This window comes from Electrona antarctica, assembly GCF_951216825.1.
Source record: "Electrona antarctica genome assembly, chromosome: 19".
NCBI lineage: Eukaryota > Metazoa > Chordata > Actinopteri > Myctophiformes > Myctophidae > Electrona > Electrona antarctica.
The window spans coordinates 5,037,282-5,064,327 of NC_136800.1; the positions used below are offsets into that span (position 1 = coordinate 5,037,282).

Genomic DNA, 27,046 nt, shown 5'->3' on the forward strand with positions numbered 1-27,046 from the left:
GAGAGGGGGACAGCAAGACCACCTGGGCTCTGTGTCTCCCTTATAGGATGTAGAGGGTCTGGCTGTAAACAAGCATCTCGAGCTTAGTCCATTCACCCTGGGTAAACAAAGAACTTTACTTTACTTTATGTCACTCAACACAAGTCAATAGAAACAACAGAATAAGCTGTTTTGCATTAGTACATTTTTCCTGGGCACAGCCGACAAGCCTATACTCAGCTAAGAAGATAATAAAATGATAATGCTTAATGAAGTACAAAAAAAAGATTCAGATTAAATAAAATGTACAGTATGTACAGTACAGGTAGAACGGCATGCAGGGATACAGGTATTATACAGTATCTTTGAATATAAACACATCTAATAAAGTGTGTGTGTGTGTGTGGGCTCCTCCACTGCAGTGATAATAATCAGGACAGCACACTGTATTCACATTAGTCTCGCAGGTACGTGACGTGTTCTGCAAACAATCTCTCCCACTGAGTCCCAGGGTAGAAGAAAGGTAAGCGAGGGCGTGACTTGTACAAGCTTGCCTTTAGGTTTGTTTATGGATTAGCCTACTCTGTGTGAGTCAAACTGTGAATTGATGTTGATGTGGGCCCATGCTGCTATTAGCCATTCAAATTATGTGTTTGGACTGAGTAATTAGATAGGCTGTACACTGTAATGTTTAGCATCTCTTCTATTAGATAATTCAGCTGTCTGGGCTCACACAAACATAGGCTAGGCCTATACTCTGGTCTCTGAAAATGGTTCTCAGCATAGGTGTCCAAATAGTTTTGAACTGTAGTATAGTATAGACTACAATATACTAGGCCTGGCCTACTATTGAGCTAGCTCTTAAACTCACTTTCTCTCACCAATGCATAAACTCAATTCACTGTTCACTAGTCATTCATTCCTGTCTAGGCAGAGTCGACTCTAGTCTATATATGGACAAGACCAAACAAGATCATTCATTATAGCTTTTGTCTCTTCTCCTTTTCTGTCCGTATTGCTGGTTAGATGCATCTTCAAAGATACAATCGACCAATCAATGCTATATTCCTCCATTAGACAGACCCATAGACTGACTGAACACTCCCCCTTCTGTCCAGTAGCCAACACAAGACAGCATAGCCCAAAGGCACTTCCACATCTGCCGTCTTCCACCTCAAAACCTGCCCTCCGCCGCTAACTCTGCAAAACATCTTCTAAACCTGTGAGTTATGTCTGTTTATAAAACGCATTTCTTTGGGACTTTTCAGTAATAGTATACTTTATCTCGAAAAATCTGCTTGCAGCAATGTCTTTTATAATCTTCACCAAATACGCAACCTCATCGTTTTCATAAACGTTGGAAAAAGATAACGGATAGTCCTATATGGTGTGCGTGTGTTGTGCATATATACGATTCTGGTTAAAAGTTGAAGAAATGTGAAATGATTTAATTTCCAGCTGTGCCAGCCTTGCATTCATTACGCTGATTCATCCAGCACTTTCGCATAGAAGAGCGGAAACATAGGGAAAATAAGAAACGTTATCTTTATAATTACTTAAAATGGTCTTGTGGGAGATAATACGTTTTTTTCTGTTTGAACATTTTAATGTCTCATTTGCAGAATGATAATTGCGATAACTACAACTACAACACGTTTGGATTGATTACGTAATTTCAGCCATGGGAGGGTTCTGAAGAAAAGCGAACGAGAGTTCAAATTGTAGAGCAGAGCAGCTATGCACTTTATTAGGCTATTCTAAATCTATTCTATTCTCTATTCCATTATATCTTCCGCAGGTTTCAGTTTTGAGGTTAGTTTGCTCTGCAAGCAGACGACCGCCACAAAGCTGAAAGCCAAATTTAGAGTACGAACAAATTGCTGCTTCTGCCTTCTAGAGCAAAAACCACAGCTGAGGCAAACTTAATTAATGTTAGCTTTATGGGTTGGCAGAACCTATCGCTGCATTTGCCAAATTATACATTTTCAAGAGTAGGCCTAAACGTGTGAACCAAACTTATTTTCATAAAAATATTATACAAGGTTGGCTATTAGCAGGCTTAATTGTGCTGTCACTTAGCCTATTGATGTAACATCTTTCAAATAGTGAATATGAAATAGCAGTGTCAATGTTTTGGTTTTTGGAAGAGGGTTGACACAATTTGAGGCTATTAAACTCCCTCCTATATTTCACATTCATAAGTTACAGCGATAAGTTACCTTCATGGCTATTCATTAGCCCAAAATTTAGACTCTTGTAGAGTTTGTTTTCGATTCTGACGTTCGTCAGAATCGAAAAAAAACTCTACGAGAGTCACTCTAAATCTTGGGCTAGCTATTCATATCGTCAGTTATGAATTACTATAGGCCTACGTCATTGTCTAAAATCTAGATTTATTATTCTAGATTACTGATTACTATTGACACCCATGTAGCCTATCAATAGTGAATAATTCAGCCATATGCAAGTTGCAACTGTGCCAAGTGACTATGTAAGCATGTGGTGATTATAGGGATTGCTGTGTTGTGTTCAACTGTGTTAACTAGCTCACCTACAATTATCAACAACAAACAGTTGGTTTCCTACAATTCCCTCGACAGCCATACAACTAGGCCTAATGTAGATTTTTAAAGCTGTAGATATTTGGATTTATTTCTTTATTTTGCATTAGCTCATATCCACATTTTCTTGATGTCAAAGTCAGTCAATGTTATTAATATTGAACTGTCTAGACATTGACATGTATTATTACCAACTTACTGTACATGTATTGTTTCAAGAAGGAAGCCACGTAAGCCATAACCTACGTACATATCAAGACAGTTATAATTTGTAGACGTAAAAAACATGACAATATGTGACAAATAATGAATGAATTAACCAGCCTGTGTAGTTGTGGCAATCATTACTTACACACTCATTTCCTTATATGGTAGGCTTCCCCTGGTCAAGATAACACATGTATTTATACCGCCTATCTGTGACAACTTTACAACTCTCATCGCTGTTGGGGTGTTGACGGGTGGGAAATTTGGTATATAGTCTTTTTTATTGGCCTAAAATATTGTCTATATACATACATTCGTGAATCCACTTGCTGACCGGCTGTCGGTATTGGGCATTTTTTTATAGGGGTTTCTTGTGACCCCATCCTATGGCAGGCAAAAATGTCAAACTTTCCTTTTGCTTTAAGTAGCATGATGTGACATGTCACACTAGGGGGTTTTCATGATTCTGAATCCATTCCAAGCATTAGCTTGGCACAAAAAACACTCCTTGGGCTAAAAACAGCCATAGCCACTTGCCCAAAATGTGCTGACCTCATCACATTTTGTGCTGACCTCATCACATTTGTCATGACGTCTATGGCCGTTCATTCATGAATGTATGTATATAGACAATATTTTAGGCCAACAGAAAAGACTATAAACCAAATTTCCCACTTTAAACAAAAGAAGCCTGTTGGCTGCCGGACTATTTTCTCTCTCTCTCTCTTTACTCTTTGTCATATTTCAGTATTAGAATTGCAGCGCAGATTTGTTTATGGGGTGTAAACTACATTTGAATATCACACTGAGCACACTCTGTAGTCGTATCGACTTCCTCCCTCTCTCCCTGTCTCTGTTTGCTCACCATCGTTCTACTGTACATCTTGTTTTTTCCACCTCCATATTTAATTTAGGGCTGTTATACGATCATGGGTCGCACACACCAAGACTTCAGTTCAAAATATTTTGAACAGGGACAAACGTTTCGGCTATCCAGCCTTCATCACACTGATGAAGGCTGGATAGCCGAAACGTTTATAAGACACAGGACACGGGACACAGTCCTCTTCGAGACTCTACTTTCAAGACCTTCAGTAGCGTTTATGATCAAAAACACCTCAACTGAACAAATTACATATGCCCTGAGGCTTCAACCAAACATATTTAGTAAAAGGTGGAGTCCTGTACTGCCTCTACTAATGAGATAGCAGGTTTCGGAATCTCGAGTAACAACTCACCAAATACACTTCTCCCCAGACCTTCTGATGTGCTCATACGCTTTCCTCTGTCTCCAGTCATGTCTGTCCTCAGTATTGTTCACTTCCCATTGTTGTCGACGCTCTGTTGTTTTTGTCTCACTACTTGTATTTTATTTCCTTGTTTTATGGTGAATACTTGTAGTATTTTATTTCCTTGTTTTATTGTGAATACTTGTAAATGTATGTGAAGTTGTTTGTGTGTATGAGGGTATAACTTTCTGTGAAAGTATGAAACAGCTGAGGTTGTGAAAAAATAGAAAAAAGCAGTTGTAAGAAAAATGTATGCTTTTAATTCTGTGAAGTTGCCTAAACTGAAATAAAAACAAAGTTAAAAAAATACAACACCTCAACTCATACGAGACAAGGTATCTGGCCTTACAATCCAGTTACCTTTGTACCATATACGACTCCTACACATATTTAATAATTGTATACTCAAAGTTTGTTTAAGAAAATCCTGAAAATGAGTGTTATGAGCTTGTAGATCTGCATTCCTGTCTTTCCCCACCTATTGTAATATTGTAATATCTCCCTCCCTCGCTCCCAACCCCAGCTCCATCTATCTTAGCCCCTCCGTGCCTCTCCGAGCCACCATGGTGTCCCATAAGGAGTTTGTGGGCGCTGGGAGCGAGCCGGGTCTGCAGGTGTGGCGTATCGAGAACATGGACCTGAAACCGGTTCCCAAGAATCTGTACGGCAACTTCTACACCGGAGATGCCTACGTACTGCTCTACACCACCGCAGCACCTTCCCACTACATCCACATGTGGCTGGGTAAGACATGTAACATACTGTACATGTACAGTACACACCAATTACATCCACATGTGGCTGGGTAAGACAAGTAACATACAGTACACACAACTCAGATGCAAGCACACCCTTTTGCATTTTGGTGTGTTGAATAGATTAAAAAAAAATTGTGTCACTTTATAGATTTGACAACACATGTGGATGTGTTAAGATACACAATTGTACAGTATTATTGCACATACAAAGAATCTGTCTTGTGATGTTATGAGTATTAAGTAACATATTTAATCATTCCATTCTCAAGATCAAGATAAGTATAAAGACAGAAGCTGTGAGCTATACTGTACAATATGCAATATACAATATATTGTATACTATAGACTACAGAGGCTGATCTCGGTATTACAGAAAATGGGTTATTATAGGTATCCCATAAAACGCTATACTACACACTACAGATGGCTGTTGGCCTGATAGACGAGATGCTGACCTCTTGCCATAAGTCAGCATCTCACCTGGGGTGTGAGGCGCTATCATTGTTTCATTTTTGCAATGTGTTTGCTCATACTGAGAAGTGGAAGTTGACTTCCTTGCCACATATACCTATTTCAGTTTAGGAAGTGGCTAGCAGTTTGCATCACTTAACTACTAGGCTGGTGTAACTTTCCGCTAGATAATTCACAGCAGTGTGTTAAATTCTTCTCTGTATCAGCATTCAGCATATCCTCAAAGACAAAAGGAACTACTGGAAAGGTTGTAAAAGGGCTACTACAAAGGTTGTAATTGTGGGAACAGATAAATGTTTATGTTAAAAAAAAACATCTTCAATCTGCCATGAAGAGACACTCCTGTGATCTGTTCACTCTCTTCGGATACAGTATACTGTATAGAGAATGCAATGAAAAGCAGTGGTTATACTGCAGACAGATTCTATCTTTTTAACCAGGTAGCTAATTGCTTTCACCTGGCATCCCATTCCCACGTCTAAATGTGTCACTGATTAGATGGCTGGAATAAAAAACTAGCAGTATTCTGGGTCCCGAGTATCACGAGTTGGGAAACTCAAGCTTTACTAAATCAATCAGCCAAATTATTTTCCCAGGCCTGGCAAACGTTTTTTCCATGCCACCTTGTCCTCATTTGCCCTGGGCCTCTCTCTGCCATTCCAATTTAATTCACTCTAATGCCCTCCTTCCAGCACTGAAACCTCTCATTTAGAAGTTACATAATTCTGGCAGTACACACTGTCACACACATCTGGAATCCTGCTGGAAGGCTAGTCATTATATGGAGATCATAAGCCACAAGAAAAAGGCACCAGTCCCAACATGTTTATATGTCGTTCCCGTCTACAGTGCCTCTCCCCGGTGCCACCAAGCGAACAGGCCCCTGTTCTTTGCTGCAATGTGTCTGTCAATTTGTTGTTGCTGTGGAAACTGTGCAGACATAATTAATCCCTCTGTCGGGGGCAAATGTTAGTCACAGAATATTCTGGAAGAATTTAGTCCACATTCTGTTGCATCTCAGTAGGGTAGATGATGGATGTAACGTGTCTCCAGCCTAGAGCTGTTGACTTTTGTTCAAGGTGTCTGTGTCAGGGTTCATGAAGGGTGACTTTTATAGGGGCTTTTATTGCAGCGAATCTTTAGGACCGGTCATTGAGACCGGTCTAGCTACAATTTACTGTTTAATAACCCAACTTGTTGTTCCAAGGGTGAAGATAAAGTCATCTTGGGTATATTTTGGACCAATGCTCTCTGCAGTTTGAAATCAACTTACCGTATTGTGCCGACTCTGATTATAAGACGACCCCCATTTTTCAAGACTCATTTGTGGAAAAAGAATATTAAATGTCAAATAGTCTAGTCCTCGATTATAATACGAGCCCATTTTTTAGGATATTTCCATTGGAAAAAAACAATCAGCAATCAGCACAATAGGGTACATTATCTTTATGTACAACACATGTGCAGTGCTGAGTTGGCATCTTGATAGCGTTCACAATTTTCTTTGGAATACATTCTCACAGGAAGACTCGGCTCTGTTCTCTGTTGTGTTCTCCAGGGGACGAGTGTTCTCAGGATGAGAGTGGGGCAGCTGCCATATTTGCCATGCAGCTGGATGATTTTCTTGGCGGTGGACCAGTGCAGTTCAGGGAGGTGCAGAACAATGAATCCATTACCTTCGTCGGGTACTTCAAATCAGGCATCAAGTACCAGGTGAGCTTCCTTGTGCAATCCTGGGGTGGGGGGGGGGGATTGCATAGACCAGGGGTTCTCAACCCGTGGGTCCCGGGTTGTATTTTGGGGGGTCCCCAAATTATTATTATTATTTTTTTTGCAACTGAATGGAAAATGGAAATGAAGAGTTTACATATAGTACACATAGTACATGCATACACCTTCCCTAAAGATTATATCTGGTTTCAGTATTTATTTATGGCGTATTGTCTCTATTATAAAGGTTATTGTAGCAGTCAATTTATATTGGGGGTCGGGAGGGGGCGGGGCGGGGGTCCCGAGACATTGCCAAAGCATTTCCGGGGGTCCCCAGACAAAGACGTTGAGAATCCCTGGCATAGACAATATGCACGGGACAGATACATACTATCGATTGTTAACCACATGTAGATGGGCTATTGTCTCAATTTGTTTCACGTTTTTTATTATTTATAAATGTCTTTATCGGTGAGATAGAAAATTCAAATGGGTGTGGAGGCTGTACTCTATCTATCTCAGAAGCCCACTTAAGGCCCACTTAAAAGTAACAGATACGTAGGGTGTAATGATTAACAACATGCGCTGAACTTTGTCAAGTAATAGCAGTCTGAAGTTCGCGCACGTCCAAGCCAAAACACTTCCTTTTCCATGTCTTACTGAGTGACTGACTGAGTGACTGACTGACTGACTGACTGACTGACTGACTGACACGGTTACCATAGCCAGCTACTTCAACTGTACAGCCATTTTGCAACAAATGAAACAAGTTTAGTAACATTTCTAGTTTGGTAACATTCACCATCTGCTTCACATTTCCATAAAGACCTCCAGACCGCCTTGGTTTGGGCTGATGTAATTATCACTGTTTACTGCTCTGCAATGTCGATGCTTTGTGGAAACTCTGTTTTCTGTTCTGTTTGCACACACAGACACATGTGTGCACATGCACATGCACATGCATGCACATGCACATACACACATGCACAACAAACCCACAACCTCGTTTTCTCTATTTTTGTCTTCTTCTTCTGTCCTTCTATCCTGTCATTCTTTCTCTTCCTTTCGACCTCTCATTCTCTCCCTCTCCAGTGTTCTTTGCACAGAGATGGAGCCATAATCTGACCTCATGGTCTGGCATTCTTTCCATTCAAATAAACACTCACTGCCATGGAAAAGTTTGAGCTGTCTTTCTCTGGAGAAAGTTGTGGTTTCCATGTTGAGCACTGTATGGCTAACCTGACTCCGCCAGATGGGGCAGCAGAGAGTACACTGGGTTCCCCCCTCCTGCTCCCATCTGGGAACTCTCAGGCAGACTTGATGCCCGGCCACAAAACGGCCTGGCCAATCAGCAGCAGCTTCTAGCAGCTTCTAGCAGCAGCTTCTAGCTTCTAGCTGCTGCTGATTGGCCAGGCCGTTTTTAGACAATTATTATTGTAAAACTTTAGTTACTAGTTACTTTGGAGATTTTAATTTTGATTAGAAAACATACATTAACCACTTCAACACTATACATTTCGGCCATTTGAAAATAGCTGATCTACAAGACGCATTGTGAGCTTGTAGATCTGCTATTTTCAATAGACTTTTCAATATACTTTGTACACATTTTGAACTTGTGAAGTGGGACATTCTGCAATATGAGTACTTTTAGTACTTTAAGTACATTTTGGTGCCGATACTTTTGTACTTTTACTCAAGTACATTTTCAATTCCGTACTTTTACTTGTAACGTAGTAGTTTTAAATTGCAGTATTGGTACTTTCACTTAAGTAAAACAATTGAGTACTTTTACCACCACTGTCAATCATGTCTGGATAAGGAGCTGCATGGACAGACTCCTTGGAGAGGAAGTGTCTGAACCTCTTGATGTCGTAAAGTGCAAAACTACAGGAGTGAGTGATTGCTGCAAAGTGTCCCTTGAAGGACAGCTGTAGGTTACAGTACCACTCCCTCCCACGTGCATGGCAGTTGGATAGGAGCCACCAGGTTGTTGTCGATGGAAATGGAAAGATCCTGTAGGGAGCAGGACTTCCCAGGGAACACTGGCAGTATGTTTCCTCTCCATTTGTTTGCCAAATTGAATTTGCATGCTTTGTAAATACTCAATGGCCTCACCAAGGGATGGCACATTACGAGAGCATCAAAGCAAAGTTACTATATTTACCCAGGGTAACTGGACTAAGCATCAGATACTTGTTTACAGCCAGGCCCTGCTCATAGAACATTTCATGGTAGTGGTTCAATGCCTTGCTCAAGGGCACTTCAGTGGTGGTAATTTTAACGTGCCGGTCCGGGGATACGAACTGGCGACCTTCCGGTATCAAGACCGCTCCGCAAACCGTTCGGCCACCGCTGCCATCCATCCCTGTGGTGCCACGGTACGAGAACTATTGTGTAGAACAGATTCAGAACATGAGTCCCTCTGTTAAAATCATGTTCGCTCTCTGATAATACAAGTCCTTCATGGCATGGCACTAAAAAAAGGAATGTAGAAGTCAAGAAGTCCTTCTCCGTCAGTTTATTGTCACGGACCGGTCCGGGGAGTTCTCCAAGAAACATAGAGCATACCAGCTAGGATTTATTTTAGAGAGGCCTATACACACCTCACTCACAAAATGAGTGAAGTCAGCCTGTTACACATAAAGAAGCTTTGTATTCATCTGGGATCCTAAACACGTGGTAACGGTTACAAATCATAACAAACTAGTGTAGAGACCTTTGACATTATGTCTCCTGACTGACCATCCCATGATTTTGCAACCCATTTTTTTGTCAATAAAATGCCACAGACGAAAAACAGTCTAAGTCCACACTATTGATCCATAATGTATAAATGATAGATAAGGGTTCAGGACAACGAGGCCTTTTCGTGGAGGGGTCAGAATTAAATTTGGACTTAGACTGTTTTTCGTCTGTGGTACTATCTAATCCTGGGCGCTACACTTCTAAAATGTAGTGTTGCTAAAACTTCTGATTTGTATACTATTATTTATGAGTGCTATTAGCTAGTAGTGTGATTGATACCTGCAGAGAAAAATTGCTATTGCTATTTTATCCTTGCAGTTCGCTGCTTGTACCCGTATCCGTATGAGTAGTCTCTCGAGGAAAAGAGCTTTTCCTTAATTTTTTGACGATGGGTTCTCAGATTGCCATATGAGTGATGATTCCTAAACAATGTTAATTTAATTGTGGGGGCGTTAAAACCTTTACACCCCGAGAGTTAAATTAACCCATTCTGGGCGGGAACCCCTTTTGGTGTTAGCATTATGTTATGCTTTAGCTATTGAAAAATAGCAGATCTACAAGCTCATAGCGCGGCACCGAGTGGCGCGCTATGAGCTTGTAGGTCTGCTATTTTTGAAAAATCGATGTAGTCAGGATGTAGAAGACATTTTTAGAATCTGATCTCAGGTCAAAATGGGTTAAGACTGAGGATTGTACTGTTTATATGACCCTGTGTTCCTTGCGGTTGTACAGCGTGGGACCGCTTTTCATCTCATTTGTGTCATGAAGGTCTTTGACCCCTGGCATCACAACTCGCTGAGAGTGAGACATCCCCTCTCAAACCAACCCCGAGTGTGTGTGGTGTTCACATTTCCATGAATGGCTCCTGTTATAACAGCACTATTGTGCCCTGTGTCTTATAGTTAATGTAGAATGATTAAAATGGTATAGAGAATGTGAATTAATTTCTACACGAGACCATATTATTCACATGGAGATCTTATGTCGTATGGACTCGTATGGCAGCCTTAAATCCCCCCACCCCTTTCAAGTGTGAATATAGTTAGTCCTCATATACTTTGCTCCTTGTCCATTCAGAATGGAAAAATCACACTTGTGTGAAGTGAGGGGCGCTCACATCATCATACATCACATCACATACTCATACCCAATCAAATCATCACAAATGTCATTCCGGCCAATCACTTTTTGGAGTCACTTTTTATCCTCAATATGTACTACTTGAAAATGATCTTTTCTCGAACCATCTTTGTTCCATAGAAAGGAGGCGTGGCATCTGGTTTCCAGCATGTGGTGACCAATGACATGAGCGTGAAGAGGCTCCTGCACATCAAGGGACGGAGGGCCATCAGGGCCACGGAGGTGGACCTGTCCTGGAGCAGCTTCAACCAGGGAGACTGCTTCATAGTTGACCTGGGAAAGGTACACCTTCCAAGTCTATGCTCTGTGTGTGTGCGTGTGTGCGTGCGTGCATGCGTGAGAGAGGGAGAGACAGAGAATGGGAGAATGAGAGAGAGACGTATGTGGGGTTATGAGGGATTATGCAGGTGATAATGTGTATGTTGTGCTCTTTTACGTTCGTCTTATGAGGACATGATCGTCACAAGGGTAAAACATGAATAAAATCCCGTCAAGTGACCACGTTTTGGTTGAGACATCGATCTCGATTACATTTGAGTCACAACCTAATATCCTCAGTGTCTTTCCGCTATGTTCTCTCTGCTCATACATCTTTCCGTTGACTCGTCTCTCCTGCAGGACATCTACCAGTGGTGTGGCAGTGAGTGTAACCGCTTCGAGAGGCTCAAGGCCTCCCAGGTGGCCATTGACATCAGAGACAACGAGAGGAATGGAAGAGCCAAGCTGCACATGGTCGACGACGGAGCAGAGCCAGAGGCAATCATCGAGGTGATGATGTACATGTGCGCACGCGCACGCATACACGCACGCCACACACACACACACACACCGCTCATTTGCTCTTGCTCTTTCCACTTTGCCTTTACCTTTGCCTTTACCTTTGCCTTTCTACTGCACACTAGACCAGAGCATCTACACCAGGGGTTCTCAACCCGTGGGTCGCGACCCCTCGGGGGGTCGCCAAATTATTTTAGGGGGTCCCCAAATTATTTCCAAAAAAAAAAAAAAAAAGAAAAAAGATTTTTTTTTAAATTTTATTTTCACGATTTTTCAAAAATAGCAGACCTACAAGTTTGTAGATCTGCTATTTTTCAATAGCTAAATTATAACAATGCTTAAAACACCAAAAGGGGTTCCCGCCCAAAATGGTTTAAGGTTATTGTAGCAGTCAATTTATATTGGGGGTCGGGAGGGGGCGGGGCGGGGGTCCCGAGACATTGCCAAAGCATTTCCGGGGGTCCCCGGCCAAAAACGTTGAGAACCCCTGATCTACACCAGCAGTGATTATTTGTATACATTGTTGAAGCATTTCATTTCCGGGCCATTCAAGTACTAGCGACGTGGGAATGTGTGAACACAATGGTGTCCTATATGCTGTGCCAACTCTCTGCCATATAGTGGCATTGTAAACACTGGCACCAAATGAGAGAGAGAGACAAGCCGCTTGAGAACTAATGAGAGTGTGTGTGTGTGTGTGCGTGTGCGTGTGCGTGTGCGTGTGCGGGTGCGGGTGCGTGCGCACCATTGAGTTTGTCCATCCATTAACACGAGGACACGAATGAGAAAACAATTGAGAGTGACGATGACTGCTAATCCTTTCTGTTAACCCCTTCAGGCTCTGGGACCCAAACCCAGCCTTGCCCCCGGCACCTCCGACGACGAGAAGGTGGACACCTCCAACAGGAAGAAGGGGGTTCTCTACATGGTGAGTGACGCTATAGGGCAGGGGGGGGGGGGATTGGGGGGGTGTGCCACTATAAGTAACTGACCAGATAGTATGTTTATCATGTAACTGCATGATAAACATACTATCATGTATGTCTCCAACATCCTGTGGAGACCACGTGTTGCATGACCTCTCCGCTCTCTGCACTTCATTTCCTGTCTCTCAGCTATCTACAATATTTATATGAAGCAAAAACTGCATAGAAGAGTAAGCGTACTCTATCGTGCGATTAAAGATCCAATTATTCATGTATTTAACCCATTTTGGGTGGGAACCCCTTTTGGTGTTTTAAACATTATGTTATAATTTAGCTATTGAAAAATAGCAGATCTACAAGCTCGTAGCGCGGCACCAGGTGCCGCGCTACGAGCTTGTAGGTCTGCTATTTTTGAAAAATCGTTAAAATGTGTCTGAGATCTTTGAATATATATTCTTCCAGAGTGAGTTTTTAACTCAAATCTTTGCTGGGGGGGGGTCCCTGGAACAACATATTTTCAGATGGGGGGTCGGCGGCTAATGTCATATATATTTGGGGTCCTTGACATGAATATGTTTGAGAACGATTGACATAGAAACAGGATTTAGAAGACATTTTTTTAATTTCGACGTCAGGTCTAAATGGGTTAATGTATAAGTTCAAATAGTTTGTGTAAGTGATCTGTGGATCCAACATTGCATAGTCCATTATAATTATTATTAATATCATAATTATAAATAAAATATATCTGCCTCTCTCTTACAGCAGCAACAGTAAAAGTTTCCATTGTCACACACTGTTTGTATCAAAAGCCCAGAAATGTTTTACTCAGAGTGACGAAATATCCCCTTTGTTTACCACAATATAAACAAAGCTGGTGATGGAACAAGGTTATAGGAGTACATTTGACCACAAACATCTCAGGCGGTTTCTGGCTGGAGAGCTGTGTTGTATGTCCCCTAGCTTGTTTTTGTTTTAAAAACGTACTCTCTATGCTACGGCCTAATGGAATGAAGACATGAGGTTCATTTTCACACAATTAACCCATTTCGACCTGAGACCAGACACAAATGTCTTCTAAGGTTTTCTATGTCAGCGGTGCTCAACCTTTTCCATGTCAAGGACCCCCAGATTTATCTGTATTTGGCCGCAGACCCCCATCTGAAAATAAGTAGTTTCAGGGACCCCCCAGAAGCAAAGGTATGAGTTAAAACGTTCATTGTGAAAGAATATATTCAAAGATTTGCGCCACATTTTCACGATTTAAAAAAAATTGTAGATCTGCTATTTTCCAATAGCTAAAGTATAACATAATGCTTAAAACACCAAAAAGGGTTAATAAAGATACAATCCATAATTCAATTCAACTTTGTATAGATCCAAATATAGGCCGATCTCTCAGTTATTAACCCCCAACATTAATGTCTTTGCATCAAAAGGCCAGAAAATGTATTTCAGAGTGAAAGAATATCCCAACTCCAATAAATCACTGTGATTGGGGGGTAAGGTTTTGTCAACTGAGGGTGCTATACTGAAGTTACAGACTGGAAAAATTTTCAGCAAGAACTCGGTTATCAATTTAAATAATAATATTAGTAATATTGTTTTTTATTCATTTAACAAATGAATCACATGAGTTAAAACTGTGCCCTTGTTTGTGTTTACGTGTAAACTAAAGCCCAAGACAAGTTCCTACATGAATCTGCTTGCTAAGTTGTGATATTCTTGTGTTGTGTAGATCTCCGATGCCTCTGGTTGTATGAAGACCTCAGTAGTGGCCCAGACCAGTCCATTCAAGCAGGCCATGCTCGCTCTGGAAGAGTGCTACATCCTGGACAACGGGCCGGACAAGAATGTGTTTGTTTGGAAAGGTGTGTCTTCGCAATTACAAGAGATAAATTGCTCTCCATATAGTTTTGGGTTTCACTTTTTTCTCAACCCAACCACTATGCTTCCTCACTGTATCTTCCCCTGTCTGTGCCACGCTTTTTTTTTTAGCTTTATACAACTGAACAAGCTGGAAACAGACATCTGGAAAATACATGCTTACACAGGATAAATTGCATACTTATGGGCAAGTGCAATGATTATACAAGTCAAGGCATGTTAAACTAAACTTGTCCAGATACACTTCTCAGAACGCCTCACATCATTCTACTTGAGTATTATGCAAGAACAAAATGGCTGCTGCGTGTATACTTTGCATATTATATGAAAGCAATATGCCCCAAGAGGCCATCGTTTAAACTTATTTTAGAACAGTTAAGGGGTGTTTTTAGGCCCAGTATGAAATGGACTGCCTGGAACCGCCTTTGCACGACTTCATGTGGCAAAATTAATCAAATGAACAGTAACAAAAATGCAATAATGTATTGATAAATATCATAATAATTATTCTGTCAAGCAATGGAATTCTTCAGCAACATTGAGTTTGACAAGCAATGCACCGACACAGTGGAAAGCATGTTTAAGTTTGGGTGGTTATCTGGATATGATTGTTCTAAAAATCAATAGCTGCTATACCTTTCCCTGCACACCAGGCCTGAAAGAACAGCGAACGGACCACATAGTCTATTTATGAAATGGTCCTGGCTTCAGTACTTGACTTTTCCAGCTGTTCAGTTCTCCCTCATTACGTCAGCATGTCTCCTTTCTTGTTTTCCATCTTCCTATTATATTCTGTAATAATCATGTAAAGTGGTCTCAGGTGTGTGTTTATAGTGTGTTCTTCACAAAGGCGCTGAGCGTGGCTCAGCCAATCATAACCAAGGACCGGAATGTTCTCTGCGAACATTTTTCCAAATTCAATATTTATATATTTTTGTGTTCTGAGTATGATGACTTGCTCACTACATCATCTTCCTCTGACTGCTCACAGGACCTAAGGCCAACACATCAGAACGCAAAGCGGCCATGTCAGCAGCTCAGCAGTTCATCAAGGAGAAGGGATATTCTAATAGGACCCAGGTACGGTGACTGATACAGGTGCTAATCTCTACACGCATAGCATAAGCTATAAGCACACTTATTAGTTGAGAAGCACCCAGGCCAGAATGAGAGCAAAACTATTTGTGATGAGGCAGCTTCTTTTGTATGTCACTGTGTTCATTTGTCCACCAGAGGGAGCTGAAAAGTCCAAAACAAACTTTGGTTGAAACACCATATATATATGGCTAGACTATGCATGTGTTGATCACTCACTCTTAGGCCTAGTTCACACCTACACAACAAATGTTCAGTCCGTGTGTGATGCCTGATTGCTTTTTGATTGCTACTCCAATTCATTTTCAATGGGAGTCACGTACCAAACACCAATCAAGCAATGTTTGGTCGTTTTTTTGTTTTTTTGGGGCACCACAATGCTTTTCCAATGGGAGTCACATGGTTTGATCAAACATTTGTGTTTGATCGCTGATTGCTGATTGCTGATTGCTCCCCCCTCATCAAACAAAAATGTTTGGTCAAACCATGTGACTCCCATTGAAAATGAATTGGAGCAGCACTCAAAAAGCAATCAGGCATCACACACGGACCGAACATTTGTTGTGTAGGTGTGAACTAGGCCTGGGGCTTCGTACACACCTTTCGGACACACAGATCTGTCCGACCGACCACTGATTACATTTTTATGATTTGATGCCTCCATGTCCCACAATGCTTTGCGCGATTTGGGCGGTGCTACGACACGCGGAAATAGATGCACGTATGTTCAGTGTAGTTTTCTTGACTGCAGCAGCAGCTAGCGATAGTTTGTCGAGGCCGTTTTTCACACTCAAAGTTCACTTAGAAGGTCCGGATCAAGGACCAAGGACCACATATTTGCATTTTGATTTTGGTCCGTTTGGTGTTCACACTGGACTGTAAAGCGTACCAAATATGTAAACAAATGACACGTGGACACGTTAAGCGAACCAAATAGTGAAAAAAAGAAAAGAGGTCATTTTACGAGGGAAAAATAACATGAGGGGGTGCGGGAAATCACTGTCTACATTTTTTGGGCGCAACCTTCAGTCACACAGAGAGAAGAGAACAGCAACATGAATCATGATTGCAGCAACAACTTGAAATTGCATTAATTCTTAATAATTTGATTAGCCAAATAAGACAACAGATGAACAGAGGAGCAGGTGTTTGAACAATAATGTGCTTGCTGCTGGTGCATACAATTCACCGGAGACGTATAGCCTACAACAAAGTATCCCCGAATCCCGATAAAAAGGACTTTTCTTCGTCTGCGTCTCTCCCATAGAGCTATAAAATATATCGGGTCTCTCCCCCCACATGTGCGCGCGTCATAACTTTTCGTGGTGGCGGCGGCGCATGCTTAAAATAAACAGATCTACAAGCTTACATCGTGTACCATACCGTAAGTACCATTCGTGTCGATAACTTGTACATCTGTTATATTTGCGCATGTGAACCTCGTACGCTGCCATTACATTTCTACTCTAGGCTACTCATAGACATATATGCGTCTAGGCCTACTATTAAAATCAATAGTGATCCCCGTAAAAAATACATGCTTTTAGAACTAATTATTAATGCAGCCTCACAACTGCCGAGGCCCGACGGCTATTTTGGCTATCGTCCTGTATTTCTGGACTCACTCACTGGAGACAGCCGTGCGCAACTTGGACTCTCCAAGTTACGCACGGCCGTAGCCAAAAGAAGACATACAAACAAGCGATATAATAGTCTGTGTCACGTAACTCAGAAGACTACAGCCTAAACCCCACCCAGTGCTGTCAAGAACGGAAGTTCTCTCCTATTAGTTGGCGGTTAAAAACCACCCTTCTGTCCGATCTGAAGTCCCACCCTGTTCGTTGGCTGTTTTGACTACAAGGTGTCCGATGTGTTTGTTGCGCCCTCCGCCCCCACATCGGACAGGTTTGTCCGATCAAACGACGTGACTCCCATTGAAAATGAATTGGAGCAGCAATCAAATAGCAATCAGGCATCGCACACGGACCAAACATTTGTTCTTTAGGTGTGTACGCAGCCTGAGGCCTAGTTCACACCTACACAACAAATGTTTGGTCCGTGTGTGATGCCTGATTGCTTTTTGATTGCTGCTCCAATTCATTTTCAATGGGAGTCACATGGTTTGACCAAACATTTTTGTTTGATGAGGGGGGAGCAATCATTAATCAGCGATCAAACACAAATGTTTGATCAAACCATGTGACTCCCATTGGAAAAGCATTGTGGTGGCCCCAAGAAAACGACCAAACATTGCTTGATTGGTGTTTGGTACATGTGAATGATTGAGGCCTTACTGGTCAGTACAGTTTCACTGATATATCAGAGAAGAGAAATCCTTGTTGCATACAAATACACTTGAGCTGTTAGGAAGTACTGTATGTGTATGATAATGCAGCAGTAACACTCCACTCCACAGATGATTCATCTACTTGGTACAAATAAAATAACTTTCTTCTAAATCAGGGGTGGGCAACTTTGACGATGGCGAGGGCCACTATATTTCCACACTCACTCCAGAGGGCCACAGTGCATGTTACTGTAGCAAAAATAGTCGATCTACAAGCTCAAAACGCGTCGCCCTGCGACGCGTTTTGAGCTTGTAGATCAGCTATTTTTGCTATATTTGAATTAAAAACCTGAATAATTTTTTGCTATTTTTTAATTGGAATCCTGAAAAGTAACCTTTTTATTTAATTTCAAATGCATTTAGTTATGTTAATTTTATGAACTGTTAACACAACTACATTGGACACCAAAAGACAATAACATTTTACTAGTCATTGAGTACTAGTCATTTAATACTAGTCATGAAGTAATTAAAGCGGGTTTGGAATTGTAACAGCTGAAATCAATACGATATCAGTATTCTGATATTAACATGCGGGCCGCACTAAGTGAAGGTGGGGGCCGCATGTGGCCCCCGGGCCGCCAGTTGCCCACCCCTGTTCTAAATCATTTCCCTCCTGCAGATCCAGGTTCTGCCTGCAGGGGCTGAGACCACGCTGTTCAAGCAGTTCTTCGGCGACTGGAAGGACAAGGACGAGACCACGGGCCCCACCAAGGCCTACACCATCGGCCGCATAGCCAAGGTGGAGCAGGTGCCCTTCGACGCCTCCACCCTGCACTCTAACAAGGCCATGGCTGCACAGCATGGCATGGTGGACGACGGCAAGGGCAAGGTTCAGGTATGCATGTGTCCTGTCTGTGTTGCTGTAAAATGTGCAAACATGAATAGACAAAAACGTATCAAATATTGGCTCATTGTAGAGAATAGGGCTGCGCGATACGGACAAGATGTCATATCTCGGTATTTATGCCAACATTGAAGACTAAACATTAGTGCTATTGGGTCCCCACACTAATTTGATATTCAAAGTGTGGCAACAATAAAAACTAGCATGGATGGGATGTTGCTGGCTTTAGAAGTGGACGATATATCGATGATAATTCGATATATCGACAATATATATCGCGATACCGTTGCCTTTTTGCAATACTGATATTGCGCATGTTCATACCTCGATAACGATACATTGTGCAGCCTTAGCAGAGAAAGTCATTTAATTGAATGTAATTTTCCTGTTTTGTTTTGTTCATTTTGTTGTTAGATCTGGCGCGTGGAAGGCGATAAGGTGCCCGTGGACGCCTCCTCTTATGGGCACTTCTATGGTGGAGACTGTTACCTTATCCTCTACAGCTACAGGCTGGGAGGGCGTGAGCAGCAAATCATATACACCTGGTAGGATGTGTGTCTGTGTGTGTGTGCGTGTGCATGTGTGTTTGTGTGTGTGTGTGTGTGTGTGTGTGTGTGTGTGTGTGTGTGTGCGTGCGTGCGTGTCTTAGGTACATGCATGTGAGTTTATACATCCAAGAAACAAGCCATAGTGCTTTCTTGGGTTCAATCCTTTTAGCATTGTATTTGTATTAAACTGTGTGTGTGTGTGTGTGTGTGTGTGTGTGTGTGTGTGTGTGTGTGTGTGTGTGTGTGTGTGTGTGTGTGTGTGTGTGTGTGTGTGTGTGTGTGTGTGCGTGCGTGCGTGCGTGCGTGCGTGCGTGCGTGCGTGCGTGCGTGCGTGCGTGCGTGCGTGCGTGCGTGCGTGCGTGCGTGCGTGCGTGCGTGCGTGCGTGCGTGCGTGCGTGCGTTTGCGTGCTTGCGTGTGCGCTTTCCAGGCAGGGACTTAAATGCACCCAGGATGAGTTGGCTGCCTCAGCCTTCATGACAGTGAAGCTGGATGACTCAATGGGAGGATCCCCCGTTCAGGTCGGTGCTCGGCCTCAGGCCTCAGACCTTATTGCGAGGCTACTCATCTGTCTGTCATACTTCATACTTCAGGCCTCAGACCTCAGACCTTATTACGAGGCTACTCATCTGTCTGTCATACTTCATAAATCAACATGGCGAGGAGGGCATGAACTAGTTAGTGTGTGTACCGTGGAGTCACAGACCTAATGGAGGAGACATCACGGGTTCAAAATAATCTGTCTCATGATCTCAAGTTATTTTAATTGGCACATGCAAGCCAATAGAGCGTTGCAGTCCCGCCTCCTACCCTGGACCAGGAAATGAAACCCAATGCATTTTCCTCATAGACATTTCTTAAAGTATTTATTTAAAGACGGTTACGCCGCGGACAAAGCCAACTCGAGTCGTGACAACTCATGACAACACAAACAATATTTTGGACCAAACAAATAATTAGAAAGAAGAGAAAAACGGCAGGTTACAACACTTTTTTTGTTGTTTTTCTTCTTTGTAATTATTTGTTTGGTCCAAAATATTGTTTGTGTTGTCATGAGTTGTCACGACTCGAGTTGGCTTTGCCCGCGGCGTAACCGTCTTTAAATAAATACTTTAAGAAATGTCTATGAGGAAAATGCATTGGGTTTCATTTCCTGGTCCAGGGTAGGAGGCGGGACTGCAACGCTCTATACAGCCAGTAGCAACCCTGCAGATCTGTTGTCACATCACATTACAATGTGTCAAACTGCTCCCAGAACAGTCCTGCCATCTCTGACAAAAACACTGCAGTTAGATGTTGGAGAGAAAAAGATGAGATTCCTCAGATGACCACCAGAGAGCAGTGTTACTCTATGTCAGGGTTGGGCAACTTTGACGATGGAGAGGCCGAGAGGGCCACTATATTTCCACACTCACTCCAGAGGGCCACACCATAGATATATATAAGAAAGCTAGATGGCTCACCCGTGCTCTGGCCAATGGAGAGCGACGTTGCTACGTGGCGGCCATCTTACCTCGGGGCCACATAACATTGTGTCTATGGGGCATGTACTTTTAAATAACCACAACTTGCTCAATTTTCAAACGGTTTGGTTTGTTATAAACGTCAGAGACGTCCGCATACTTATATGCTTTTATACGACGTTCATATAAAAAAACAAAATGAAGAAGATAAGCGTCCTGAATCATAGCCACGTTGACAACGTTTGTAATAAACCAACCCGTTTGTAAATCCGTCAAGATTTGAGCGAGTTATGACTGTTTTTGATTGAGCTGCAATTGAACATACTGTACTGTAGCCCCGAAGCAAGATGGCCGCCGGGTGAACTACACTAGCCTTTATATACTGTATATATATGGGCCACACTGCCTATTACTGTTGTAGCAAATATAGCAGATCTACAAGGTCAAAACGCGTCGCAATGCACTTTGAATTGTAATCCTGAAAAGTTACAATTGCATTACATTTCAAATGACTTTAGTTATAGTTATGCATGATAGTAGTGTGGGAAGCACTGCTAAAACTCTTAACCCATTTAGACCTGTGTCTATTTTTAGTCGATTCTAAAAATATCTTCCAAATCATGACAATTTCAAGATTTTAAAAAAAATAGCAGATCTACGAGCTTGTAGATCTGCTATTTTTCAATAGCTAAAGTATAACATAACGCCCAAAAACACCAAAAGGAGGTTCCTCGTCATGAATGGGTTTTAACCCATTTTGGGCGGGAACCCTTTTTGGTGTTTCAAGCATTCTGTTATACTTTAGCTATTGAAAAATAGCAGATCTACAAGCTCGTAGCGCGCCACCGAGTGGCGCGCTACGAGCTTGTAGGTCTGCTATTTTTGAAAAATCGTAAAAATGCGGCACAAATCTTTGAATATATATATTATTTCAGAAGACCTTTTTTTTAATTTTGACGTCGGGCCTAAATGGGTTAAGGTCTATAGCTTCTCTGCCTCTTTGTGTCCACCAGGTGAGAGTGACCCAGGGCCAGGAGCCCCCCCACCTGATGAGTCTGTTCCAGGGCAAGCCCATGATCATCCACAGTGGCGGGACGTCGCGCAAGGGTGGCCAGACCAAGGCGGGCGGCACGCGCCTCTTCCACATCCGGCAGAGCTCCTCGAACGCCACACGGGCTGTGGAGGTCAGCTGCCGGCCATTTTGTCTGCGTGTGTGTGTGTGTGTGTGTGTGTGTGTGTGTGTGTGTGTGTGTGTGTGTGTGTGTGTGTGTGTGTATATGACAGTACCTTGTTTTTGCGTCCTTGCAGCCACTTAGGCCTCTCTCACACATAAGACACACTTGTGTCCTGTGTGTCATGGCCGTCTCAATGCATTTCCAATGGGAGTCACATGGTTGGAAGACACAACCGTGTTGCATGGCTGTCTTCTGCCCTCCCTCCCATATACATATATACATAGACGCCCTTTCCGGCTCTGAGGCGCGTGTCACCAATTGAAGGCGGAAGCATTAGCGGAAGCAAGGCGGAAGCTTGTCAAGCTTCCACGTGCGTAACATAAGTCCCGGAAAAGACGCACTGTGATTGGCCAGTAGTCACTTGAGTGACAGCGAGAGACATGGAGGAGTCGCATGAGTGACGTCACTTGGGCAGCGACGCAGTCGCCTTCAGCAAATGCCTTCAGCACTTCTAAATAAGAAAGCTGCGGAGAACTGTTGCTTTGTGTTCACTCTTTAATGTTTTCTGTTAGTAATCTAATCCCCCCTGGCTCTGATGTTGTATTGTTAATAACTTTGTTGTTTGTGTTTGTTTGTTTGTCTTGTTTTGTATTGTAATGTATATTGTCATGACTGTTATAAAGATTTGTTAAAAAAAAAAAAAAAGCCTTCAGCACTGCACTTCCGCCTTCATTGGGATACACGTCGCTCCAATGAACTGCAGCGGCAAATGAGGCATCCATTTCTTATAATATCTATGCTCCCCCCCCATGCAACAAGGTTGTTTCTTCAAACCATGTGACTCCCATTGGAAATGCATTGAGGCGGCCATGACACACAGAACACACAGTGTGTCTTGCGTGTGTCCTAGGTGTGAGTGAGGCCTTACAGCTCTCTCCCTCTCTCTGTTCCCTTGCAGGTGGAGCCCTCCACGTCCACTCTCAACACCAACGACGTGTTTGTGCTCAAAGCTCCCGACGCCATGTTCGTGTGGCGCGGCGCGGGAGCCACCGACGAGGAGATGGTCGCCGCCAAGCACGTGGTGGGCTTCCTGGGGGGCGGCAGCAGCGACGTGTCAGAGGGCAAGGAGCCAGGTGAGTGTCCTCAGAGCTCCCAACGAGGACAAACAGCCATTATAGGGAGGCGCCATTGCTAAGCATAATCTATACTTTATCCCATTTTGACCTGAGATCATCAGATTCTAAAAATGTCTTCTACATCCTGACCGTTCTCTGAAAAAGCTATGTTTCTACAGTATGTCAGTCGTTCTTTGATTTTTCAAAAATAGCAGACCTACAAGCTCGTAGCGCGCCACTCGGTGGCGCGCTATGAGCTTGTAGGTCTGCTATTTTTCAACAGCTAAAGCATAACATAACGCTAACACCAAAAGGGGTTCCCGCCCAAAATGGGTTATATATACTTTATAGTGCATTGCTGATAATAACCCTTCAGCAAGCAACACCATAAAAAGGATCTTTTTGGGTTCGCTTTTACACTTGTGTGCGGTTGTTTCCCACAGATTAATTCCAGTCAGGATACACATAACATAAGGGTGGGGTTGTGATGCCGACCTATGTAGGGTCGGCAAAGATAATGAGTAGTAGGAGCAGCTGCTTCAGAGCTCTGTAGCATCTTACAGCCATAGGAAACCTAATAACATGTGTCTAATCCATGTCTTTGTTCCAGCTGGTTTTTGGTCTGCCCTGGGTGGTAAGAAGGACTACCAAACCTCCAAGAGTCTGCGTAATATGGTTAAACCCCCACGTCTGTTTGGCTGCTCCAACAAAACTGGACGACTCACGGTAAGCCAATGGAAGGAATGGGAAGGATTATTATTATTATTTATTATAAGTGCACACATTTGAAATATATATATTTATATCAACACGAACAGAAGTACAAGAAGGTCAAAGGACATAAATGCTGTCAGTTACAAAGTGCATGATCTCGTTGCTGTCGGAAGGAAACCTCATAACTCCATTTTTGAGGTTTTAGATTTGTTTTGGTATAAATCAGTGCTATTGAACAATGAACACCCTTTACGTCTGTGTGTTGTTTTGAAAATATTGAACCAATGGAAAGTAGTAAAAAGTGCTTTGGACAAAACCTCTTAACTCCATTGGACCCTCAAAATGTCTGCTAAAACAGCTAACTCCACCACCTCTCCCCCTCTCATGGAAGTAATTGACAATATATAAAGTTACAACACCAACTTTGATGAGGCTGTAATGTATTGCTTTGTTTTAAAAAATATAAGGTTTTCTTAATTTCCTGAAAAATTTATATTTTTCATTTCCTGAAAAATGACATTTTTGGAGTTATGAGGTTTCCTCCCGACAGCAGAGATATACGGCAGAACATTGTTACATGCAATAATGTTGGTGTACGTCAAACGCATTGTCTCCCAGGTGGAGGAGGTACCAGGGGACTTCACTCAGTCAGACCTGGCTACTGATGATGTCATGCTCCTGGATACCTGGGACCAGGTGAGATGAGGGCACATCGTCTTCATGTTCACTCATTATCAGCAATACTACTATGAATGAATAAATCATTGAGTTATTTCTGTAATCAAGAGGGCCCAGAGACATGTTAGGATGTGTTGTGGCCTCAGGTTGACAGGTTGCATTATGATATGCTACATGCTTGTATCTTCCTCATAGATCTTCCTTTGGATTGGCAAAGAAGCTAATAAAGAGGAAAGGACCGGAGCTCCCAAAATCGGTTTGTAACAATTTCTCTACATCAGATGTAACAGTCCACTTCGACTGTCTGAAGGAAAGAGGCGTTTAGTATCATTAGCTAATGATGGCTATTATGACTGCACTCCAAATATTCAATGAGTTATGTTTAACAACGCGAGCAGAGCGCAAGTACTGTTTTCGGCTGCATATGTCCGTGACTGCCTTGGCCAATTGGGGATTGTGAATTTTTGGTGACACGCTCGGCCAATCAGGGATTGTGTATTTTTGGTGCCGTCGTTTGTCCAATCAGTGTAAATTGGATTGGATTGGGGCCGTGTGTTGGTGGCGTCGCTCGGCCAAGATCAGGGATTGGAGGGATTGGGTGATGACGTAACTATGTATGTTTATCTAAAAACGGACATATGTGGATGACGTAACAAATTTGAGTTTCAAACTTATACATAGGAAAATATAAATTAAAAAGTACATGGATGCTGATAGTGTCCGTTTCTATTTACCTGTTTGCCAAAGAAGCTTGCATTGTGAAAGAGAACATAACATAGCCAAGACATCCTCGCACGTTGGGTGGTCTAGAATATACCAGGGGTGTCAAAGTGGTGGCAGAAGGGCCCAGTCAGAGATAAGTTGTGCGCTCTGCTCGCGCACAAGTAGGCCATTCATGGCCAACTTGTGTGCGAAGCGCAAGTTGGCAGCTCGACAGAGTGTATTTCTAAGTTTATTTAATTTTTGAGGGGCGCACATAATGCCTCCTGCATTATGTGCAAATTCAAAACAGGTGGTACACAGGGCTGTTGAGTGATTAATCAACGAGCGCTTCCAAACTCCAATACTTGAAAAAATATCACCTGCAAGGAATTTCTTGACATAAAGTAGCTCATAACATGTCTACCGTGGACTTTTATGAAACAAACACTTTGCAGATAGAAAGAGCATCATTCAAGCTTTTCGTACAGCTGCAATTTGAGTGAGTTTGACATAATTTGGGGTGCATACTTAGTTTAGACTAGTCATTGGTTAGACATGGGTTAAGGTTAGGTTTAGGTGTGCTGCCCCGTGGGAGGTTAGGTTTAGGGTGAGGGTTTGAGATAGGTTGTAGTTGTAGGACTAATGACTGGTCTAACCAATGACTAGTCTAAACCAAAAACTGTCTAAACTAAGTACTGCATCCCATAATTTAATACAATTAGATAGGACTTTGTTTGTTTAGATGTATGGGCAGTCATTGGCAAATTGCGGCTAGTTTCCACCCTGCCATTAACTTGTGGAAAGATGACCGCCGTGTGCATATGGTCTATTGAGTATTCAAACATGAGTATTCTGAACATTTTGAGCATCTCAGGAAATCTGTCGCACAAACAGTTTAGAAGATAGAGCCATGTTTGAAGTAGCTGTCTGGTGTGGTCATTTACGGGTATTTCGCCCCGGATAGAGAATTTTTCACAGTTCCCACGTTGTTCGCAGCGGTCATATTAGCCAAGAACAGATATTCTCCGCTAAATGAAGCGCATACATATCTTAACCAGGTCCTAGAGTAAAGGTCTTTACGCGCTTGTAGATCTGCTATTTTTGAAAAATCGTGAAAATGTGCAGGATATCTTTGAATATATTCTGTCAGAGCGAACATTTTTAACTAAAATCTTTGCTTCTGTGGGGGGGGGGGGGGGGGGGGGTCTCTGGAACAACATATTTTGAGATTGGGGTCCGCGGCCAAATTCAGATAATTCTGGGGCTCCTTGACATGAAATAGTGTGAGAACGACTGACATAGAAACATTTTGTAGAATCGTCCTCGCCACACCTTATGATGTAAGCAACTAATGTTTACATGTTGCATTCTTCTCTGTCTTTCAGCAAAAGAATATGTGGACTCGGACCCCTCTGGTCGTAGAGGGCTGGCCATCTGCACCATTAAACAGGGGGACGAACCCCCAACATTCACTGGCTGGTTCCAGGCCTGGGATCCCAAGATGTGGGAGACAGACCTACTGGACAGAATCCGTGGACGTTTCTTCTGAACTCAACACCAAACCTCCAGGGCTCTTACAACCACTCCAACACCCCAGTTACTCTCTGGCTATGTCTAGCATCTCAGGCAGTAGAAGTATTCCCTTTCCCCCAAAGATCCCTAAAGTGCCAATTTCACTTTTTTTTAGCAATATTACCTTCTTGATAGCCTGCCCTTTTCCTTCGTCACAGTGCAGCGCGCTGAATTTAAAATAGGGGTTCCATCACATCACATTAGTGTTATTTTGCGGGTTCCTCTACTGTGTTTTGTTTACAGCAGGGGTTCTCAACCCGTGGGTCGCGACCCCTCGGGGGGTCGCCAAATTATTTTAGGGGGTCCCCAAATTATTTTCCAAAAAAAAACAAAAAAATG

General features: G+C 42.6%; 1 protein-coding gene across 2 annotated transcripts; it reads left to right on the plus strand.

Annotated features, from left to right (window-relative positions):
• Positions 1–1,070: 1,070 nt before the first annotated feature.
• On the plus strand, positions 1,071–26,684 carry scinlb (scinderin like b; the record flags this gene model as incomplete). Of its 2 annotated transcripts, XM_079488989.1 has the most annotated exons (17): positions 1,071–1,201; positions 4,560–4,780; positions 6,824–6,978; positions 10,984–11,145; positions 11,482–11,631; positions 12,479–12,568; positions 14,305–14,437; positions 15,445–15,533; positions 18,518–18,733; positions 19,157–19,287; positions 19,719–19,809; positions 21,765–21,935; positions 22,885–23,059; positions 23,652–23,767; positions 24,374–24,451; positions 24,629–24,689; positions 26,521–26,684. In XM_079488989.1, the coding sequence occupies exons 2-17, from the start codon at positions 4,600–4,602 to the stop codon at positions 26,682–26,684; spliced, it is 2,163 nt and encodes a 720-aa protein (XP_079345115.1). In that variant the 5' UTR covers positions 1,071–1,201; positions 4,560–4,599. The 2 variants fall into 2 exon arrangements, with proteins under 2 accessions (XP_079345115.1, XP_079345116.1); XM_079488990.1 differs by lacking the exons at positions 1,071–1,201; positions 4,560–4,780 and adding an exon at positions 4,824–4,841.
• Between the last annotated feature and the right edge of the window lie 362 nt (positions 26,685–27,046).